This window comes from Haliotis cracherodii, unplaced genomic scaffold (genome assembly GCF_022045235.1).
Source record: "Haliotis cracherodii isolate W230 unplaced genomic scaffold, xgHalCrac1.p SCAF_8, whole genome shotgun sequence".
Taxonomy (NCBI): Eukaryota; Metazoa; Mollusca; class Gastropoda; order Lepetellida; family Haliotidae; genus Haliotis; species Haliotis cracherodii.
In genome coordinates this window covers 1,944,790-1,969,379 of record NW_027266341.1, presented here as the reverse complement: position 1 = coordinate 1,969,379, position 24,590 = coordinate 1,944,790, and the positions used below count along the sequence as shown (strand labels likewise).

General features: G+C 42.2%; 1 protein-coding gene across 1 annotated transcript in view; it reads right to left on the bottom strand.

Moving 5' to 3' along the window:
* The window catches only part of LOC139449757 (protein YIPF5-like), a 182,391-nt gene that overhangs the window by 25,734 nt on the left and 132,067 nt on the right, over positions 1–24,590 (bottom strand). The window contains exon 5 of the mRNA XM_071231285.1: positions 1,689–1,799. Coding sequence (XP_071087386.1) covers positions 1,689–1,799 — 111 coding nt within the window. The remainder of the gene's footprint in view (positions 1–1,688; positions 1,800–24,590) is intronic.

Here is a 24,590-nt window from a genome sequence, read left to right as displayed (position 1 = left end):
GACACCAGACTGTGACACCAGAATATGGACTCACACCACTGAACCACACAGTGACACCAGACTGTGACACCAGACTATGGACTCACACCACTGAACCACACAGTGACACCAGACTGTGACACCAGACCATGGACTGACACCACTGAACCACACAGTGACACCAGACTGTGACACCAGACTGTGACACCAGACTATGGACTCACACCTCTGAACCACACAGTGACACTAGACTGTGACACCAGACTATGACACCAGACTATGGACTCACACCACTGAACCACACAGTGACACCAGACTATGACACCAGACTATGGACTCACACCACTGAACCACACAGTGACACCAGACTATGCACTCACACCACTAAACCAGAGTGTGGTTCCAGGATCCTCAATAAGCCCTCGTTGACCCCATCTCAGAGCCCAAGATATTCATATGAATAATGCACTAAACTACACATAGTAATTTCAGCTTATTCAAGAAGTTACACAAAACTAGCCTTGATTATACCTCAGTGCAATCATTTCCTGAATAAACCATGCAGTCACATTATCCACGGTGCTGTGTTCCATGCATGAGGTCAAATTGTCCCTGTTGGTGGAGAGGTCTTGTACTCTTTGTACCGACCTCCCTGTTGTCCATACAAGAGGACAATCTGTCGCTGTTGGTGGAGAGGCCTTGTACTGTTTGTACCGACCTCCCTGTCCATACATGAGGTCAAACTGTTACTGTTGGTTGAGAGGCCTGGTACTGTTTGTACTGACCTCCCTGTGTTCCATATATGAGGACAAACTGTCCCTGTTGGTGGACAGGTCTTGTACTGTCTGTACCGACCTCCCTGTGTTCAATACATGAGGTCAAACTGTCCCTGTTGGTGGAGAGGTCTTGTACTCTTTGTACCGACCTCCCTGTTGTCCATACATGAGGACAAACTGTCCCTGTGGGTGGACAGGTCTTGTACTGTTTGTACCGACCTCCCTGTGTTCCATACATAAGGACAAACTGTCTCTGTGTTTGAGAGGCCTTGTACTGTTTGTACTGACCTCCCTGTGTTCCATACATGAGGACAAACTGTCCCTGTTGGTGGACAGGTCTTGTACTGTTTGTACCGACCTTCCTGTGTTCCATACATGAGGACAAACTGTCCCTGTTGGTGGACAGGTCTTGTACTGTTTGTACTGACCTCCCTGTGTTCCATACATGAGGACAATCTGTCCCTGTGGGTGGAGAGGCCTCGTACTGTTTGTACCGACAACATGACAGAGGAGTGTATCACAGTACAAGGTGATAGGGTTCGTACTGCAATAAAATGCTAAATGCAACACATGATATATACTTCAAGAATTAACAATGAACCTGCACTAAAGAGTATGTACAAATATTGTATCATTTGAATCATCTCATGTTTAATCATCCCTTGCCCACTCATCCCATTTACTTGCCCTCTGTCTACTGATCTCCTGCCTACTCTGTCTACTGATCTCCTGCCTACTCTGTCTACTGATCTCCTGCCTACTCTGTCTACTGATCTCCTGCCTACTCTGTCTACTGATCTCCTGCCTACTCTGTCTACTGATCTCCTGCCTACTCTGTCTACTGATCTCCTGCCTACTCTGTCTACTGATCTCCTGCCTACTCTGTCTACTGATCTCCTGCCTACTCTGTCTACTGATCTCCTGCCTACTCACCAACATCAGGAAGCCCCCGAAGGCCAGACAGAAGACAAGTGGTCCGGCCAGATCAGTGTCCTGCATGATGTCGTGGTCCGTGCCCTTCAGTGGGTTCAATACGGCTGTAGTCTGAAGCAACATTCCACATGTTAGATACACATGTCACACATGTCACACAAAACATGAAAACATCATTGAATAATGATATATAAGAATTTTTCACACAAAACATTCTCAATAACTCTGGATATTGCAGTAAGTTGCAGTAAGTAGTGCCATGAGCCATGAGCGAGACATCCCCATTAGGTAGAGAATGTGTGAGGGAGAACATGTACTCAATTAACAGCAAATCCAGTCTGCTCAATACACTAAGCAAACTACTTCAGTAATAATGTCTTAGACTCTGTAGCTCACTTTGATTATGAAGAAATAATGGCAGCCATGTCCAGCAGCTAACTGTAGTTGTTGTATGAAACGTTAACTTTATGTTTAGTTTTCGTTTCGTATTATACGAAATACCAAATTATTTTTTCACTCTTACTCCTACTAATGTGATGTCTTACTGATATTACTGTTTCAGTCGTCAGGAATGACATTGGCACCCTGTACAGACACAGTAAGATGTACGGCATTAAAGTCATTGTTAATAAACATTAAGGATTTAAATGTTATTTTCTGTTGTAAACAGTAGATGTACAAAACACTCTTTAAGGTTTCTTTAAACAGGAATTCTGTGTGAAGTTTTTAACTGGGACAATCATGCAATGTTTCAGCATCATCGACCTTGTATTATTTATCTATCATCAAAACAGAACACACCTTTCTTCTCTAGTTGCACTGTAGAATCACCACAAAACCAGAGGAAGCAGGAACCGTTTATCATCTACACTGTTATATATGGTGCATCTACACACCACACAGACCAGTCATCACATTGTCAACTGGGCAGTTTATCATCTACACTGTTATATATGGTGCATCTACACATTTACACAGACCAGTCATACACATTGTCAACTGGGCAGTTTATCATCAACACTGTTATATATGGTGCATCTACACACCACACAGACCAGTCATACATATTGTCAACTGGGCAGTTTATCATCAACACTGTTATATATGGTGCATCTACACACCACACAGACCAGTCATACATATTGTCAACTGGGCAGTTTATCATCTACACTGTTATATATGGTGCATCTACACACCACACAGACCAGTCATACACATTGTCAACTGGGCAGTTTATCATCTACACTGTTATATATGGTGCATCTACACATTTACACAGACCAGTCATACACATTGTCAACTGGGCAGTTTATCATCAACACTGTTATATATGGTGCATCTACACATTTACACAGACCAGTCATACACATTGCCAACTGGGCAGTTTATCATCAACACTGTTATATATGGTGCATCTACACACCACACAGACCAGTCATACACATTGTCAACTGGGCAGTTTATCATCAACACCGTTATATATGGTGCATCTACACATTTACACAGACCAGTCATACACATTGTCAACTGGGCAGTTTATCATCAACACTGTTATATATGGTGCATCTACACACCACACAGACCAGTCATACACATTGTCAACTGGGCAGTTTATCATCAACACTGTTAAATATGGTGCATCTACACACCACACAGACCAGTCAAACACATTGTCAACTGGGCAGTCGCTGGGTGTTTGATGAAACCAGGTTTGAGGCTGAATACAGACTACAGCCATACTGTGCCCACATCCAGACAACACATCGCAAACCAATTTTAACTGCTGTTGGGAGGTATTTGTGCACTTTGTTACCTGCCGTTGTAAATAAATGACCATCTTGACTTAATGACAACCGTAACTGCACTATAAAAATACATCAGATGCATTCAATCAATCACATGCTTGTGTTTTTTGTTCTTCCTTTAGCGCAAAAAAATAACTGGCTGGATGTTAAAGATTGTAATCCTGAAAAACTAAAGTACATGATGCTTCAGTTTCAAGCAGTATGGGCAGGAGTGAAAACACACTGACAATATTTAAAGGGACTCTCGCTGATAATACAATCCAAGTGTCTAAGCACTGATCCTGATTAAACACCCTGTCTATTTCTGTTACTTAGAGTGACTGATTTCACATAACACTACTTACTTGACTGATCCAACAAAACACTACCTGACTGATCCAACATAAACACTACCTCACTGATCCAACATAACACTGCCTGACTGATCCAACATAACACTACCTGACTGATCCAACAAAACACTACCTGACTGATCCAACATAAACACTACCTCACTCATCCAACATAACACTGCCTGACTGATCCAACATAACACTACCTGACTGATCCAACATAACACTACCTGACTGATCCAACATAACACTGCCTGACTGATCCAACAAAACACTACCAGACTGATCCAACATAAACACTACCTCACTGATCCAACATAACACTGCCTGACTGATCCAACATAACACTACCTGACTGATCCAACATAACACTACCTGACTGATCCAACAAAACACTACCTGACTGATCCAACATAACACTACCTGACTGATCCAACAAAACACTGCCTGACTGATCCAACATAACACTACCTGACTGATCCAACGTAACACTGCCTGACTGATCCAACATAACACTACCTGACTGATCCAACAAAACACTGCCTGACTGATCCAACATAACACTACCTGACTGATCCAACATAACACTACCTGACTGATCCAACATAACACTACCTGACTGATCCAACAAAACACTGCCTGACTGATCCAACATAACACTACCTGACTGATCCAACGTAACACTGCCTGACTGATCCAACATAACACTACCTGACTGATCCAACATAACACTACCTGACTGATCCAACAAAACACTGCCTGACTGATCCAACATAACACTACCTGACTGATCCAACATAACACTGCCTGACTGATCCAACATAACACTACCTGACTGATACAACATAACACTACCTGACTGATACAACTGAAGACATCCGTCTTATCTATGTCTATGTGGCAATTCATTTTGTTTTCATATTGCTTGCTGGGAATCAACTTGGGATTATCTACTATTAGCTCTGGGTACAATATTCCTAGCAGTAAAGGTCTCCCATTAGCTGATAAACCAACAGTCATAATTGTTCTGAGACTGAAAAATGTTCTACTGAGGCCAACTAATGCTGAATAGACTGACTCGGCAAGGGTACGTCGTCATCCTAATGAATTGCGACAATTGCTGACAAGCAGGAAAATAGCTGACCTTGCACCTTTCACTGCCACCATGGCTTGTTAAGTTTGAGAAGATCAGGTGCACATTGGGAAAACTAAAGTTTTTTTACATCTCCAGACTAACACTGAGATATTGACAGAGGTCTGTGCAAGTTTCTGTAAAAACGGTTACACCTCTAATGACACTGGTTCCAGTTGGGGAAAACCTTGTCTCATTATTCAGTTCCCCAAGGGAAGATCTGTACCCTGTCAAACAATACCATGCTAGAATGGTGGAGTAATATGAACAGTTCTTCAAAATAATTTGAGGAAAGTCAAGAAGTTGATTTTCAGTTTGACTTCCTGTTTGTGAGAAAAAGTATCCAGTATTGGTGATGATGTGGATTCAGAAACTGAAGGCAGCTGATAGAGGAATCTGGGAAGGTATGTGTGTGTGCATGTGTGCATGTGTGCGTGTGTGCGTGTGTGCGTGCGTTTCCTGGAGTCTTTTTAAGGTACTTTGGTGTTTATTCAAACATGACACGATGGACCCCAAAGGATTTCAAAATATTTAAATTGAGATTAAAACAAACATGAATTCCAATTCTGCTCATCAATTATTGTCTGAGTAAATTCACAAACATTTTTTCATATCAGTTGAAACAGCCACAACTCTAATATGTACGTTACTTGTTGTGTGAGGGACTGTGGGGTAGGCTAGTGGTTAAAGTGATTGATCGTCATGCCGAAGGCCAGGGTTCGATTCCCGACATGGGTACAATGTGTGAAGCCGGTAAGCATACTCACTCACTCACTCACCCACCCAGACACCCACCCAGCCACCCACTCAGCCACCCACTCACCCACTCACTCACTCACTCGATCGCTCACTCACTCACTCTGTGGGACACAAAGAAGGTGCGACTAAGAGCTGCAGTTACTGATTACGGCCATGAAAAGCTGATACACTACTACAACATTCCAACTTTATTTTGAATCGACACCCTGCTCGCCAGTCACTCCTATCTACCTGACTACCTATATCTACTGTTGTTGTTTGCTGTTGACACATACAGGCAGATGAAGGAGTTTCAACCACACAAGACGGCATGTTTATGTATCTGAAACACGTCTACCAATCTCAGGACTGTTGTGGCTCCTTATATCCTCAGCAAACAGCTCAAGTCTTGTCTCATCTAATCACTGCTCTGTGTAAATTACAGAACAGACAACAACATTAGAGACATTTTGGCCTCTTCTTGGAACAGACTAGACACCCAAGCATTGGACAGAAACGGGTCATTACACATGGGGACAAAATGGGGATCTGATGGGCACAATGGCTGATGCGTGTGACCACTTACTCTGCTATATGCAACCATCATGAAAGCCATGAAGAAAACCATCAAGGGAACTACATGTTGACATAGAATCGTCAAACTCCAAAAAATGACTTTTAACGAGTCAAAGTATGGCATTTATGATATATGTATCCATTCTATGTCAACTAAAGTTCCTGTCAAGGCGTCAATAGTGGTAATCTGACTGTGGTTGCTGTTCATAACAGTGAGTTGTGAGATCTTCAGATGGTATTTCCAGTGTTACGTGTTCATGGTAATTTACTCATGCAGAATGTTCTGTAATGTTCTAGTGCAGCAGGACTGGTGAGGGCAGTGAGGGCAGAAATCTCCAGTAGCTAGCTATCCTGTATATAACGGGGCATGCTTACGTATTGACCTGTAACAATGACGAGAGATGACATGACATACTGAGACATGACACAGCATACTGAGACAAAACATGGCATAATGAGACACGACAGGGCATACTGAGATATGACAGGGCATACTGAGATATGACACAGCATACTGAGACATGACAGGGCATAATGAGACATGACATGACATAATGAGACATGACATGACATACTGAGACATGACACGGCATAATGAGACATGACACGGCATAATGAGACATGACAGGGCATACTGAGACATGACACGGCATAATGAGACATGACACGGCATACTGAGACATGACACAGCATACTGAGACATGACAAGACATACTGAGACATGACACAGCATAATGAGACATGACACGGCATACTGAGACATGACACAGCATACTGAGACATGACACGGCATAATGAGACATGACAGGGCATACTGAGACATGACAAGACATACTGAGACAGGACATGACATAATGAGACATGACACAGCATAATGAGACATGACACGGCATACTGAGACATGACATGACATAATGAGACATTACACGGCATACTGAGACATGACACGGCATACTGAGACATGACATGACATAATGAGACATGACACGGCATACTGAGACATGACACGACATACTGAGACATGACAAGACATACTGAGACATGAGACAGCATACTGAGACATGACATGACATACTGAGATAGATAAGATAAGATAATATTTATGGCAGAATCGTTCCATTACGGGACAGATGCAATTTTAAAAGACAAGACATTATGATCCATATAAACATATATACAGACATACATAATTTACATTCCTGTAGACACAAACAAAATAATCAATATTATATATGTGATGATATTCTTTTTTATACATAAAATTGTCAACGGTTGATTATGGAGGGGTATTTATTGTTTGAAATTATAGATGTGGAAACAAATGCAGTTGATATTGACTGCTTCATTATTTGATAGGATGTATTGAAATAATTTATCTTCATGACTGTGGACATTTACATTTACATTTTGTCTAGATAATTTTTCAGAGAGTATATTTCTTTCTCGAATGTGTTTAATACAGTGAAGTAAGTAATGTTTTTCGTTATCAATGATTGAACATGTAGAGCATAGCCTCTGATGTAGTGGGGTTGGTGGCTTTGTGTGTCTTCCAAGTTCAATATTTAATTTATGGTTACTTGATCTTAGTTTAGAAAAGTGAACTCGATATTTTTTTACTTTACAGTGACTGAGATAAGGTTCTAATTTTATTTCATTTTTAACTATCCTATATGTCCTAAGTTTGTTTCCTGTGCCTCTTGTTGTATTTACATCTTGGAGAGATTCCTTGAAGAGGGAGCTGAATTTAGATTTGATTGTCTCTTTAAATATTGGTGATAGGAAAGCTGAAATGCTCAAATTGTGTTTTCCTAAGAATAGATTTAGCTGGTAAACCCATCCTAATCGTTTTTTTACCAAATATGTACTTTCTGTAAAAGCGTTCTGAAGTATTATGTTTTTGGAAGAACAGACATGGTGATAAAAATTTGCTATTTTGATTAATACTGTGTAGATAAGGGTCTTAAATAATTTGCAAGCAAGAGCTATTGGTATATCTTGGTTAAAAATGGTGGACTGAAGCTTGTGGTAGGCCCCTAGGCCTTTTTTCAAGAGAGGTTTAGCGCTGTCATATGACAAGGCATAATGAGACATGACACAGCATACTGAGACATGACAAGACATACTGAGACACGGCAGCAAGCAGTACTTAGGATCTTTTCTGCCTTTGAACCCCATGGGGACTTTCTGGCTGATAGTGTGTCACTGACATGGATGGTTGCTCATGCTATCCATCCCTGGTTTGGAGGCCATGGTTCAACTACTTTACAGACAGCAGTGTGTGAACATGCTTCCAACCCAGGAACAGTCTGACACAGATGGATGAGCAAGGATATGCTGCTCATAGCCTACAGTATCTTACTCAAAGAGAGAAATTCCCCCAAAACCGTAATTTTCTGAATCCTGCACTTGACATAAAGATGCAAACTTCAGTAGCTCATGTTTGCTCACAATACAACTCACACTTTTCAAAAGGTAAAAAAATAGCTGAGCAAATAAATGGATGCTCATAAATGGACAACCTAATTAAACTTGAAAGCTCCTTGAAAAAATATTTTCTAAATTAGATCAGGTATGTTCGATTTTCAGGGACCCAGTTATTTCTTGATTTACAAGAATAGAACTGTCAAGATGTTTAGAAGAGTTCAGAAATCGCTGTGTTTAAGCTCCCTCTTTCATCTGTGGGAGCAGTATAGCTGAGATGGTTGTCTACTGCCACCGAAGTCTGTGACAGGCCTGGTAATCCACACTGGTCACATTCACTTCAGTTTCACAGTCTGCTAATCTGCTTGACCACGGATCCGCCCAGCCATGCTGTCAACTCACGGCACCATGCTGAGAAGCTGACATCTGACCTCTGCTCCCACCTCTGCAACAACCTCCACTCCACCAGCTAAGACAACATTGTGACATGTTCTGACTCTAACACTGTGGTAATCCGGCTATAAACATGTCAAGTTGGTACACGTCTTGGTGCTAATTACTAAAGACAGTGTGCAAGTGTTGACACAACTGATAATATAGCCTGGTAAGCTCCTCACACTGTCCCCTGATTTCTCCTGAGCCTCCCAGGCCAGAATACCTGGGCTGACCACATGTTTGGACGGCCCAATCAGCCCTGGCTGGAAATGTTTGCCCATAGCTAAGTGAGGATATGTTGTGTGGCCAGTAGTATTTGGCAAGCTGTTAAAACTAGCGAAAAGGCACTCAGAATGTGCAGATGAATTAAGGTTTATTTACATAAATATAAAACCTCAACGTGACAGAACAACCAGTCTTGATAACACGCACAAACAGATTCCATGAGGTGTGAAAGGCAAAATGGAGGTGAAAATCATATGAATAGATCACTGAAAATCAGTGATGACACCAAGTTTTATTGAAAAGAGTAAACCTGTCCTGTGGTAATAGTAGATCCTTATTTTATTAGTATGTGAGGTGGTGAGGTGAAATGGGGTTTAGCATTGCGTTCAAGATTATTGCACTTATATAGCAACGTGCATGCGTGTGTGGTGTGGTGTGGTGTGGTGTGGTGTGGTGTGGTGTGGTGTGGTGTGGTGTGGTGTGGTGTGGTGTGGTGTGGTGTGGTGTGGTGTGGTGTGGTGTGGTGTCTTTGTGTCTGCTTGTACTAGTCTGGACTAATAGATTTTATAGTGCTAGCCCACTGAGATACCATGCCAAAGTTTAACATGAATACCCCACTCAGACACGGTATACTCAGACTCTGGGCCAACCAGTCCTTGTTTTAGTCCCTCAATGTCAAGCACCAGGCAGGGTAACATCAAGTACCACCTTTTAATGTCTTTTGGTATGATGTGGCTGGGGATCGAACCCCAGGCTTTCCGTTCTCAGGGAAGACATTCTATCCACTAGACCACGTAGGCGGTGCTTCATAATAGCATGTGAGAAGCTGAACGGTAACTACAGACATGCCTACTTGTGGTGGCTGACTGTTATTTCCCTGTAGATCAGGAAGAAATGCGTTGTTACAATTGAAACATGAACAGCAACATATTCATGCTGTTAGAACCTCAACTCAACAAACAAAGAAACAACGTTTTCCAATTTCAATGTCATGTTGGACTTTGGAATGTTTCATTTCATGTTTTTTTCAACTGCAACATTTTTACATCACCAGACTAACAAGAAATATGCCTTTACTCACAGTAGCCAATATTGAAAATATGAAGCAAAAATCAATTAAACGTAATTTCTAAATATGTTGAACGAATATTGATGAAATGGTATTTCCGTGATATTTTTTTGGTGCCAACAGCGATCAAATGTTCCATCATAATTACGGGGATATAATATACTGGGATCAATACAAGCACAGAATACAACCCATGGTTGTCCGGGGAGTAGAAACCATGGCTGTCCGGGGAGTAGAACCCATGGCTGTCTGGGAAGTTGAACCCATGGCTGTCAGGGGAATACGACCCATGGCTGTCTGGGGAGTAGAACCCATGGCTGTCAGGGGAATACGACCCATGGCTGTCTGGGGAGTAGAACCCATGGCTGTCACGGGAGTAGAACCCATGTCTATCCGAGGAGTAGAACCCATGTCTATCCAAGGAGTAGAACCCATGGCTGTCTGGGGAGTAGAACCCATGGCTGTCTGGGGAGTAGAACCCATGGCTGTCAGGGGAATATGACCCATGGCTGTCAGGGGAATATGACCCATGGCTGTAAGGGGAATATGACCCATGGCTGTCAGGGGAATACGACCCATGGCTGTAAGGGGAATACCACCCATAGCTGTTAGGGGAATACAACCCATGGCTATAAGGGGAATAAGACCCATGGCTGTTAGAGGAATACGACCCATGGCTGTCAGGGGAATACGACCCATGGCTGTAAGGGGAATACGACCCATAGCTGTTAGGGGAATACGACCCATGGCTGTTAGGGGAATACGACCCATGGCTGTCAGGGGAATATGACCCATGGCTGTCAGGGGAATACGACCCATGGCTGTTAGGGGAATACGACCCATGGCTGTCAGGGGAATATGACCCATGGCTGTCAGGGGAATACGACCTATGGCTTTGATTTTTATATCTATTTTTCTGAAAATAGCAAAAATACTTGAAATGTGATACACTGTCAGTGTAAGTATGAGTTGTCATTTATACAGATAAGAAACTTAGTCATTATTCATCTGGCTTGTATGTAATGAGTGATTAGTGACAAAATACCATTGAAAGTATGTTTAACACGAAAGAGGTGTGATGAAAAAATGAACTCAAATATAAAATTTATTTTCGGCGAACAAGTTCAACATCAGTAGCATGAAACAAAACAGATGGAACTGTGCAAGAGGAAGACTCAATAAGACTCGTAGTCCATGTCAATCCTTGGTTGTTAATACGAAGCCATGAAGCCATCGCACAGACAATCCAATGCTGGCCCTGTGTACAGCTAGCTCTCTGTGGAAACTGATAACGCATAAGTTATGTCATCAATTAGACATGCCAGTCAATAACTCATTGTGGATGAAATGTGACAGCCACTTACATTCCTCTGACTTACAGGATATTAGAACAAATGTTTGTAATACTTTCTCTACTTTCATATCCTTGCACCTATTTGACCTCGTCCTTGAGATCTCACTTGAAAACAAAGATTGTTTGGCTGCAATATGCACTAAACGTGTCGATCCTTTGCAAAATGTCTTACAATACAGGGTGAACCATGGCTGACTGTCATCCCACTTGAGACAAGTTAGTTTATTTCTTTGTCAAACCACAAGAAGTGTAGCCCCTTTTCAATAACATACATGAACAACAGCACTCAGTGACCAGTCTACCAGTGTTACAGGGCTACACTCAGTGACCAGTCTATCAGTGTTACAGGGCTGCACTCAGTGACCAGTCTATCAGTGTTACAGGGCTGCACTCAGTGACCAGTCTATCAGTGTTACAGGGCTACACTCAGTGACCAGTCTATCAGTGTTACAGGGCTGCACTCAGTGACCAGTCTATCAGTGTTACATGGCTGCATTAAGTGACCAGTCTATCAGTGTTACAGGGCTGCACTCAGTGACCAGTCTATCAGTGTTACAGGGCTACACTCAGTGACCAGTCTATCAGTGTTACAGGGCTGCACTCAGTGACCAGTCTATCAGTGTTACAGGGCTGCACTCAGTGACCAGTCTATCAGTGTTACTGGGCTGCACTCAGTGACCAGTCTATCAGTGTTACAGTGTTACACTCAGTGACCAGTCTATCAGTGTTACAGGGCTGCATTAAGTGACCAGTCTATCAGTGTTACAGGGCTGCACTCAGTGACCAGTCTATCAGTGTTACAGGGCTACACTCAGTGACCAGTCTATCAGTGTTACAGGGCTGCACTCAGTGACCAGTCTATCAGTGTTACAGGGCTGCACTCAGTGACCAGTCTATCAGTGTTACAGGGCTGCACTCAGTGACCAGTCTATCAGTGTTACAGGGCTACACTCAGTGACCAGTCTATCAGTGTTACAGAGCTGCACTCAGTGACCAGTCTATCAGTGTTACAGGGCTGCACTCAGTGACCAGTCTATCAGTGTTACAGGGCTGCACTCAGTGACCAGTCTATCAGTGTTACAGGGCTGCACTCAGTGACCAGTCTATCAGTGTTACAGGGCTACACTCAGTGACCAGTCTATCAACGTTACAGGGCTGCACTTAGTGACCAGTCTATCAGTGTTACAGGGCTACACTCAGTGACCAGTCTATCAGTGTTACAGGGCTGCACTCAGTGACCAGTCTATCAGTGTTACAGGGCTGCATCAAGTGACCAGTCTATCAGTGTTACAGGGCTGCACTCAGTGACCAGTCTATCAGTGTTACAGGGCTACACTCAGTGACCAGTCTATCAGTGTTACAGGGCTGCATTAAGTGACCAGTCTATCAGTGTTACAGGGCTGCATCAAGTGACCAGTCTATCAGTGTTACAGGGCTACACTCAGTGACCAGTCTATCAGTGTTACAGGGCTGCATCAAGTGACCAGTCTATCAGTGTTACAGGGCTGCACTCAGTGACCAGTCTATCAGTGTTACAGGGCTGCATTAAGTGACCAGTCTATCAGTGTTACAGGGCTGCATTAAGTAACCAGTCTATCAGTGTTACAGGGCTGCATCAAGTGACCAGTCTATCAGTGTTACAGGGCTACACTCAGTGACCAGTCTATCAGTGTTACAGGGCTGCATCAAGTGACCAGTCTATCAGTGTTACAGGGCTGCATCAAGTGACCAGTCTATCAGTGTTACAGGGCTGCACTCAGTGACCAGTCTATCAGTGTTACAGGGCTACACTCAGTGACCAGTCTATCAGTGTTACAGGGCTACACTCAGTGACCAGTCTATCAGTGTTACAGGGCTGCACTCAGTGACCAGTCTATCAGTGTTACAGGGCTGCACTCAGTGACCAGTCTATCAGTGTTACAGGGCTGCACTCAGTGACCAGTCTATCAGTGTTACAGGGCTACACTCAGTGACCAGTCTATCAGCGTTACAGGGCTGCATTAAGTGACCAGTCTATCAGCGTTACAGGGCTACACTCAGTGACCAGTCTATCAGTGTTACAGGGCTGCACTCAGTGACCCTTCTATCAGCGTTACAGGGCTACACTCAGTGACCAGTCTATTAGTGTTACAGGGCTACACTCAGTGACCAGTCTATCAGTGTTACAGGGCTGCACTCAGTGACCAGTCTATCAGTGTTACAGGGCTGCACTCAGTGACCAGTCTATCAGTGTTACAGGGCTACACTCAGTGACCAGTCTATCAACGTTACAGGGCTGCAACCTGAGACTTCAAACCCAGATATATGTTTGGGTGCATCAGTGTTTTAACCACGATACAACACTTTGTCAATCCCCAAAACTGGGGAAGACAGATCCATTCCCAAGAAAAACAGGACATCACTGCCAACATAATTAGTTATGTAGCGGTCATAATACTTCCCGTTATGGGATTCGAACCATGGACCTCCAGATCCAAGCAAGGACGCTTTGTCCCTTTGATCAAGAGGTCAACCCTGCCAAGGTGACGAGATACAGATTCTTCTGTGGGATGACTTCACACCCTGCTACTGTTACAAAATATTTTAATAACCTTATTTGACCTCAACTTTTGAGAACACTTCTGACCAACAGATTTATCTGTCCATATCATGCAAGGTACTGGTTTGATTTCCTATCCAAATTATCCCAACAATGATCCAGCTATGGCTGAACAAACTCAACATGTAGCACAGACTAATCTGGTGAGCTCAACCGCCCAGAATGTAATTGTCTAATGCAGCATCAGTGTCCACACAAGTGAAACACCTCATGACCTGTACAGCCTCAGGTGGCTTGTTAATACCATGGGCGATGACCCATGGTCAAGATCAAATGATATACTGTAAATATACACACTGACCCCCTCTGATTGATCCTGTTCAGTGGGTGTACACAATGTGATAGGACACACAGATGCTCATCTACAGGGAGGTAAACGTGCCATCGGTCCGTGTATTCCACTCACTATTCACACTCATCCATTTTATTGTCCAGAGATGTTTCAAATTCCTTGAGTGTTATGGGTAAATGTTCACTATCCAAGAGCTGTTCTTGTTGCAGCAATAGAAATTAACATTATTAGTTCACTAGTCCTTGTAACATAACATATGGCAAAACCCTTACAAATGGCAAATTTCTAATAGTCCTTATGAAACATTAAATATTGGGCAGTTTGGTAAGGACTACATGACGCTGTCATTGGGCACAACAAATTCTTCTGGGAATATGCTCTTAACCTTACATGTAGGCCTATGTTAGGTAAACAGATTGTATGTATGTCTACAAAATAGCCTCTGTTCCGAAATCGAATGTTTGGCAATAAATTCATCTTATCTTATCTTACATGTCCATGCAATAGTGTGTAATATTTAAATCTCAGTCTGGCAAACTAGTGGTTGATATCATGAGCAGCACCACACACCACAGTATTGCAGGAATGTCACATCAAGACAGTATTTGACTGCCTACAATGTACACACTTTTATACTCTACTCAGAAACTTATGCATAGGTTTCCTTTAAGTTTAACAGGGGTGCGCTGTATCAGACATACCATATTCGACGTAATAAGCACCCAGGGCGCTCTCAAAATAAGATTAGAAATAGGGGGCTCTTATTAGAATATTATTTTGGTGGAAAAAAACAGAGTTAAAGGATATTACCGTGGGCGCTTATTACGTTGAATACAGTATTGCCACACAAGGGTATGCTATATCAGACATATTGCCATACCAGGATGTGCCGTATCAGACATATTGCTTTACAGGGGTGTGCCATATCAGACATATTGCCATAAAGGGCATTTATATGTAAAAATTTTTAGCATTTCATTTCATGTCATGAAGCAGGATCACCCAAAGTGACAAGTCTGACACATCTGCCGCCACTTTGGTGGAAACAGCATGGTATGGTGCTGACAGACAACAACCAGGACACCAAGAGACCTTCAGGTGACGCCCATAGGTCCCCACACTTCATGTTTCCCTTGCTGAGTTTAGCAGTACAACAATTGAATTTTGTCCCCCACGTCTGTCAGCAGAGGACCCTCATCCCTTAAGCTGTGATTCAATTTATCCTTAATGACCTTGATGGAACTGACCTGGGGCATCTTGGACACTGTGTCATAAAATTGGCCCTAAATTGGTCTGTCCTTCCTGGTGACCAGCAGCACTGACCCCAAGCAAGGACAGAACAGGCCCCCTGTCATTGCCTGTACAGGGTCCTCTTGAGGAGAAGCCATGACAAGTGTGGGCAGCCCACAGAATGAATACAGAATGAACCTAAGGTGCCCTTGCAATATTCACACTTCTTGTCAGCTATTGAAAGGTTTGCTGCCTCATTTAGCAATGTCTCTCCAGGTGCTGAATTAATTCAGGACAAAGGCATCATTCTGAAGATGTTTTCATGCATAAACACTGTGGAGGAGGAGAAATCCAATCAAGTCTCCATCTTGACTTGTACCCACCAGCACTGCTTCTCAATGACAGAAGACTGCAGACACTAGGAACTTGATATGGAATATTAATGGACCTGCTTGAGGAGTTTACATTAAATGGCAGCGTGATTGCCCATTTGCATTCATCCCTCTCCGATTTCCTGCCTCCCATGTTGCAACCTGCTATCTCCCCTGTATAGGACATATATAATAATGAATGATCTGAGCGAGACTTTGATGGTTCCATTTGTCATTCATGCCATAAAAACATCATTGTATACAGAAAGACTTATTCGATTCTGATGAGCTACAATTTTATATTCATTGAATGACACCAACTGTGAGAATTGCACTTCCAGCATGGCCTTCAACATGCCATCCACTCCTTGCGGGAATTCTAAACAGCTCCTCAATGACGTGGGCTTGTCATACACATTGTGATGAGTGTTGATTAATTCACACTGTCCCCACTAACAAGAGTAAACAATGAGGGAGCGTCACCACCAGCTACCAGGTGTACAATGTCATTACCACGATCATCCTATACGGCAATATGTCGGATAAATTACACGTCTGCATGGCAATATGTCTGGTATTGCACACTCTTGTATGTGAATATGTCTGATATAGCACATCCTTGTACTATAGCACATCCTTGTATGGCAAAATGTCTGGCATAGCACACCCCTGAATAGCACACACCCATATGACAATATGTCTGATATGGCACACCTCTGTATTGCAAAATGTCTGATATAGCACACCCCATTATGGCACTATGTCTGATATGGCACACCCCATTATGGCACTATGTCTGATATAGCACACCCCATTATGGCACTATGTCTGATATAGCACACCCCTATATGGCACTATGTCTGATATGGCACACCCCATTATGGCACTATGTCTGATATGGCACACCCCATTATGGCACTATGTCTGATATAGCACACCCCATTATGGCACTATGTCTGATATAGCGCACCCCTTTATGGCACTATGTCTGATATGGCACACCCCATTATAGCACTATGTCTGATATGGCACACCCCATTATGGCACTATGTCTGATATGGCACACCCCATTATGGCACTATGTCTGATATAGCACACCCCATTATGGCACTATGTCTGATATGGCACACCCCATTATGGCAATATGTCTGATATAGCACACCCCATTATGGCAATATGTCTGATATAGCACACCCCATTATGGCACTATGTCTGATATGGCACACCCTTGTATGGCAATATGTCTGATATAGCACACCCTTGTATGGCAATATGTCTGATATGGCACACCTTTGTATGGCAATATGTCTGATATAGCACACCCTTGTATGGCAATATGTCTGATATGGCACTCCCTTGTATGGCAATATGTCTGATATAGCACACCCTTGTATGGCAATATGTCTGATATGGCACACCCTTGTATGGCAATATGTCTGATATAGCACACCCCATTATGGCAATATGTCTGATATAGCACACCACTGTATGGCAATATGTCTGATATGTCACATCCCTATATGGCATTAAGTCAGATATTGTTCCCCTCTGTATGACAATAGAGATGACACCACACATCTTACAAGATGCTCCATAACCCAGCCTGTCTCTTCCCCATCATTACCTGTGACAGACTCGCGGTGTGAGGGGAGTCCTGAGGATCATCTACCACACTGACTGACAGCTCCGTCTTCATCACATCAATAACGCTCCTACATGGCTGTAACTCTCAGTCGGGGATTTAATGATGATGCCATCTAATCAAGCTGTTGGCATTAACGATGACTGCGTGGTTGGCTCAAGACATTACGGACTATCTTCCATGCTGTGCAAACACTTCCTCATCATAACTGGGTGTGTTAATATTGACTGCTCCAGTGTTAGCTCCACAATGTGCTGCCTTAGTGAGATGGCCACTGATGAGATGGCCTCAGGAACGAGAGGGACTCCGTCTCAAGTCGTGTTATTTAAGATTTGGACAAGGCAATCAAATCAAGCAAACATTAGCAAGAGTGTAGTCATCATAGCTATCATTTCAGATACTGCCCATAACCAACATGACATCTCAGTGGACAACCGCTGGCATTCTTATAGTTTCTGTGATGAAGTTGTTAGGGCTCCATAAAGGCATTATGATGGTGTTGTTACTTGAAAGAACCTAAATGGTTTAATTATTCTCTCTATCTATGGCAGGACCAGCAGAACTTTGGCAAGCTCCACGAGTCCATTCAGAAACATCTCCTCCACAATACTCAATTTGGCTTGCCACATACACGATACACATTGTCAAAGTTACTCACTACTGTCCATGATGTAGCTTTCTTAAAAACTAAAATGCTACATTTATATTACAGATCTTGGTGACGATGGGCAACCAGATGTACTTATAATGTAACCACTTCAGGCCAATGCTGTTGCTAACAAATTATAACATCCATATACCGTGTATGAAACATTCTTTGGGGATTCCAGACACGGTCCCAGCAGCTCATGCTTGTCCACAGAGACAACTAGAAAGGGGATCAGGTGGTCCTTTATTTGCCCCTTGATGTGACAGGATGAGTAGATCCAAAAAGGTAGCTGTCAGAAATTCAGTGCTAACTATGGATTGATCAGTTCAGCTGGAGCTATTGGCCACTGTCAGTTGAATACCTCTTGGTCTTCAAATGAGCGAGCATGCTTTTACGCCTCTTTTAGCAATATTCCAGCAATATCGCTGCGGGGCACGCCAGAAATCGGCTTCACACATTGGGCCTATGTGAGGAATCGAACCTGGGTCTTCAAGTTGAATGAACGCTTTAACCACTAGGCTACCCCACTGCCCGTAGTCATGAGAAGATGTGGATCGTTTCTTACACATTCAGTCACTGGTTTGGCTGGCTATTGAAAGGATGTGGGGTAGAGCTGGACCAACATTCAGTGGCTCTCATCCCACCATTGAAGATACCTCTACAAACTACCATCACATGACATATCACTATAAACACCACATCCTCCCTCCCTCCAACCCACGTCTTTGCTATGACAACACGAACAAAAGTCAGATGTTGATGATTCCATCACGGGAAAACCACATCTTGATTCCCGTGGCATCATTCAATCCCCTCATCTACAACCCTGTTCTCGTGTCTACACCATCACAACACAGACTTCAATATACTAATGTCTGCTCCATCTTCAGGATGGCCCAGTGTGATGACCACACCTGCAGCAACTCCAGCAACACAAGACCAGTCAATAGATACAACCAAGGAATGGGCAATAGATTAGATGGCTTGTACTGTTTCAGTATTTTCAGTTCCCTGTGCCCCAATCATTCAACCACTGCTGGCTTGTGCTGTTTCAGTATTCCTGCTTGGGCAAAGCACAATAATAATGGCCAATACCATTCTTTAAAGCCCTTTGAATTTCACGGAAGAACTCTCGCCAATAGCGCCTCCCTTGATGTTATTCCACTTCCATTATCTGCGGAATTAGTGATAACGACCTTGAAAGTGTGACAAGAGGGAGGCCACCGTGCCAGCTGCTGATGTTCGCTGTGCTTCAAACAGTTACCATCCATTACACTGATAACGTTATCCTGTCAACTAATACACTTCTGTAAACTGTGATTAATCTAATTTTCATGATGTTAGGAAGGAAAGTATCTATTTCAAGATTGGTATTAATACAATGTGAATAATAGTGACAAAACCCTTCCATAATTATAAGAAATCTCTGCTATAAGCTACAAGCAGAATTCCTTGTACAATTCCGACTACATAATAAACATGCACATTCCATTTAAACATAAAAAACATATTCAATAAAGTATTTTTACAATGTGATCTTTGTCAATTACTTCATCTGCAGCTTCCTCTGCACATTTGTAACAGTATACGAGATGTTATATCTTTTTGATGAAACATTATAAATTAATCAAAACTTCAGAAGGACTAAAAGAGAAAACAGGATTAAATCTCCATTCTATATTGATGTCATGATCACATTACATGTTCTGCAGTCTTGCAAGCTCCTGCTTTAGAATAACAGGCTATCATTTCAGATTTATCAAGAAACTAATCACACTAGCGGCAACCGGCCTAATCACACCCTCGTAAAGCGAAAAAAATTCAAATCTAAATACAATAACCACCAACAGATAATGTTTGTCAGGATAACAAGAAAATATCAAAGTTCATGCAGTAAAGTATGTTGTAACTTCCATGTTGTCATTCTTAAAAAAGTACATCCATGGATAATTTGTCTCACCGTATTATTCTCCCTTCCGCTCAACTTTTCTGTCATGCAAGGCCCTAAATGAAGCAAGTCTAGATTTTCCTGAATGATGAATCTCCCATCACACTGGGGCTCCTTTTCAATGTATATGTTTCTATCAAATTTGTATATTTTCAGAGAATAAGCGTTAGTCTAATTCATGGACACCAACATCCAGAATCCTGTGTGGGTTTGGATGCCTGTTTGAGCTTGATTTCTCATTCTTGGTTTTCAGCACCACACTTGTTCTCATGGGTTTATCAAGGTGGAGACCTGTGAAGATACGGGGTAGAATAGGTCTTCAGGAACCCATGCTTGACGTAAAAGGTGACCATGCTTGTCGTAGGAGGCGACTAACGGGATTGGGCGGTCAGGCTTGACTTGGTTGATGCATGTCATTGTATCCCAATTGTGTGGATCGATGGCATCCTCCCCTGATCATGACCGAACTCTTTCATGTAAATGACAGTTAAAATGTAAATGAGTTATATTGGCTGCATATGGTTTTTCACAAATCAAAACTCCACAGGATCTTGTTGTGGGTCATTAAGGAGCCGAGATGCTAGAAGATGCTGATAGCCTGCAACTTCAATAACTTACAACGCAAGGTTAAAAAAGGCCACAATTAGAATTGATTAAATTAAATTCAAGAAAAACATTTTCAAAGGAATTTCCATGATCAAAACTGCACAATAACCAGTGAAAATTAATCAAATCAATTTCATGAATACTTTGAAGGCATTTTCAAAGGTAATTACCAAGAAATAATGGTAGACAACTATTTGGAATTCCTTTTGATAAATATTGTAATCTTAATAATAGTCTTGTACTAACGAAACCTAGGTTCTGGTAGAAACCTTTCTTGTGTTTAATCTCCAACCAGGAGCTTCCATTAACAACATTAAGGACGGCAACAGGCCGAATACAGCGCCGGAACAATGGATCAAAGCACGGGTCATGTTCTCATTAACGATCCTGATGTTATTAAGATGCTAATTTAAAGTATAATGACTGCTCACAGTAGCATGACAATGATGTCCACTGTTCTGCTCAATGTTTTGCTACCAGCATGACTCTATTGATCTTCGACACATTTGTAGCGGAATATTCAGTTTCATTTCTTTGGAAATAGGTAGAAAATTGGCAGCATTCTCCTCATCAGCACCATTAGGAGGTACTGAAAAGATCGATGTTGGTCAATATGATGGTGACGAGAGTCCAGGTGATGATGTTGAGGTGGATGAAGAGCGACATTCACACGCTCAGCACGCAGGCTGTAATGACATTGGTCAGCAGATACATTCTTCGTAACCCTATTTTCCCCTGGAGGTCCGCAATGGCTGGACACACACTGAATTATGTCGGATATAGACGAGGCTGGATAATAACATTTACACCTCAGAAAGGACCAAAATGTCAAACTTCTCCGTGACCGCTGGCTGTGAGAACTGCTGTTACCAAACTGCTGCACTAGGTTCTTACACAGTAGCAAACTGGTCAGCCCTTGTTCTAGACTAACATCTAGTCTCTGAAATGAAAGTATCTTACAGAACTAAACAGTTGTTAAATTAAAATAAAAAGGAGCCCAGAGACTCTCTTCATTTTCAGATACTGCAGTAATCTAGACTTGCCAAACATTATAGACATGCATGGGAAGTATTGGATATACTTGTATCAGGGTCTCTATGACAGACTACCTTTGTTTCTGAAGTAGGCTTGGCCTATATGGAGGGTCTTCAGAAGCCCCAGATAATGTCCTGTAGGCCTGGTGTTATCTGACACAGTGAACAGTGACATGGTACAAAGATGAATAATCAGTCCTGGTCATGAAACAACAGCTTCAGTTCTGGGAGAATGTTACTCCACATTCTATGTATTATTTCATCTGACAATGATCCCCACAGCCTTCTCCAGCATCAGCCACGAAACAACAGCTTCAGTTCCTATCTAGAAAACATACACTGATGTACACAGCAAATAACTTTGAAATCTGTACAATCATATGTAATAAAGGGCTTTGTTGCCTGTATTCCTATTTTTATCATGTATATGTGCCATGTTCCTATCACTGCACCATATAAATATTCTCTTTTTGTACATTGTCCAAAGTGGGCCTTTTTTTTACAATAAAATTCTTGATTCTTGATAAGTTAAACAAATATTTGAACTGATCCAGAGGAACAGAACAGCCTTGTAGAGATTAATGTTCTTTTATCAACTGGAGACCATGGATGTCTCTCAAGCTGGTCAGCAGTTACCATCCCCAGTACCAGATATTCTCAACCACTGTTGGGGCAGTGGGGTAGCCGAGTCGTTAAAGCATTTGCTCATCATGCCGAAGACCTGGGCTCGATTCCCGACATTGGTACAATGTGTGAAGAACATTCAGTGATCCCCGCTGTGATATTGCTGAAATATTGTTGAAAGCGGCGTAAAATCATACTCACTCACTTACTCAACCACTGTGACCAATCAAACCCCATTATAATCACTTCTATTAAAGTTACGAGGCACTCAGATTCTCCAGTGGAAATTTTAACTAATGGAAGAAATAAACTTGGACTTTATAGTCTGAAAAACCTGATTTCTTCAATCTGTGTGAAGATCGACTCGTATATCCGTGTATCCCCAAATGACCAACTCCAGGGAGTTGGATGTTATTATCCCTATATATCACCTCTGTCCTGTCCACCAATACCATAACTCACAAGGAGCAGCTCATTTTCTGGTTGGTCAGTCAGTACTCCCAACCATGTTTCTGGCTTATTGATATTAACTTTGTGTGGACATACAGCTGACAGACAGGAAGGCCACATTCTGTGACGGATGTGTCAGGTGACCCCGGCTGAGATACTGTGACACACTGAGCATGAAACTCGTGTCAGCAGACGTACACCAACTGGGCAGGATCTGTGGTTATTGTTTTTGTATTTTCAATTTTCTTGTTGAACTTTCAGCGCCATTAAGTGAGTGAGTGAGGGAATAGAGTTAATGCCACTTTTAGCAATATTTCTAAGAAATCATAGCAGGGGTAAACACCTGATGAAGGAGTAAGCATATACTCTGAAACATTGTGTTTCTCATTATAAAGAAGTTGACATCCATAAATTCTCTTCCTTATGTGTATCACTTCTAAAGTGAGTGAGCATGGTTTTATGCCGCTTTTAGCAATATTCCAGCAATATCACGACGGGGGACACCAGAAATGGGCTTCACACATCGAACACGGGCCTTCAGCTTGACGAGCGAACGCTTTAACCACTAGGCTACTCGACCACCCCTTATATCACTTCTAACTACCTTTTGAAGACTTGACAGGGGAAGTTAGGTTTACCTATTGTATCCATGTGGGGAATTGAACAACAGGAGACTTCGGTGAGACAAAGGTCCAGCATTAGCCATGAGGCTGAAACACCTCCCCCATTAATCTTAGAAGTGAAGACAGTTTTGTTCTCCAAAGTATAAAGTACACATTGTTTCATGTATCTGAAAGGCAAAATTTGACATACAGCACTAAATAAATGCTGTGTTCAGAGCTCTAGATAACATTGACATTTGAGTATTTTAACTTGAAAACCTGTTTTGTAACAAACCCTGTAAATCATTTAAAACAAAATGAATAGTACGTAGTACGCCAGTCTGCGTCTGCTTGCGGCTCCCTCTCTGGGAAGCCATGTTTGTTTGCAAAACCTAGCATTGTAAGAAAAGCACTATTTTTTAATCACGAATCAGCGACTGTTTAAGATACATTGACGAGGCACAATGTGCTATTATTATTGACATTCGAGTTTGTTTGTTGCACAAGTTTTTCAAATGCAACTGTCTGTAAGTGAATTCTGTGATCAGCTGATACACAATCTAACAGTTGTAATACACGCAATAGTGTTGTTATTCTAATAGCGTATTTATAGTTTTTGTTGCATATTTCAGTTTATTCAGCTGTGTGTGTTAATTGGAAACCTAAAGCTATTGAGCTCCGGTGTTAAAAATGCAGCAGGCACTTACTGCCGAGACTGTGGCATACAATTTGAACTTTACAAACCTAACACAGTTACCGAGACGACAG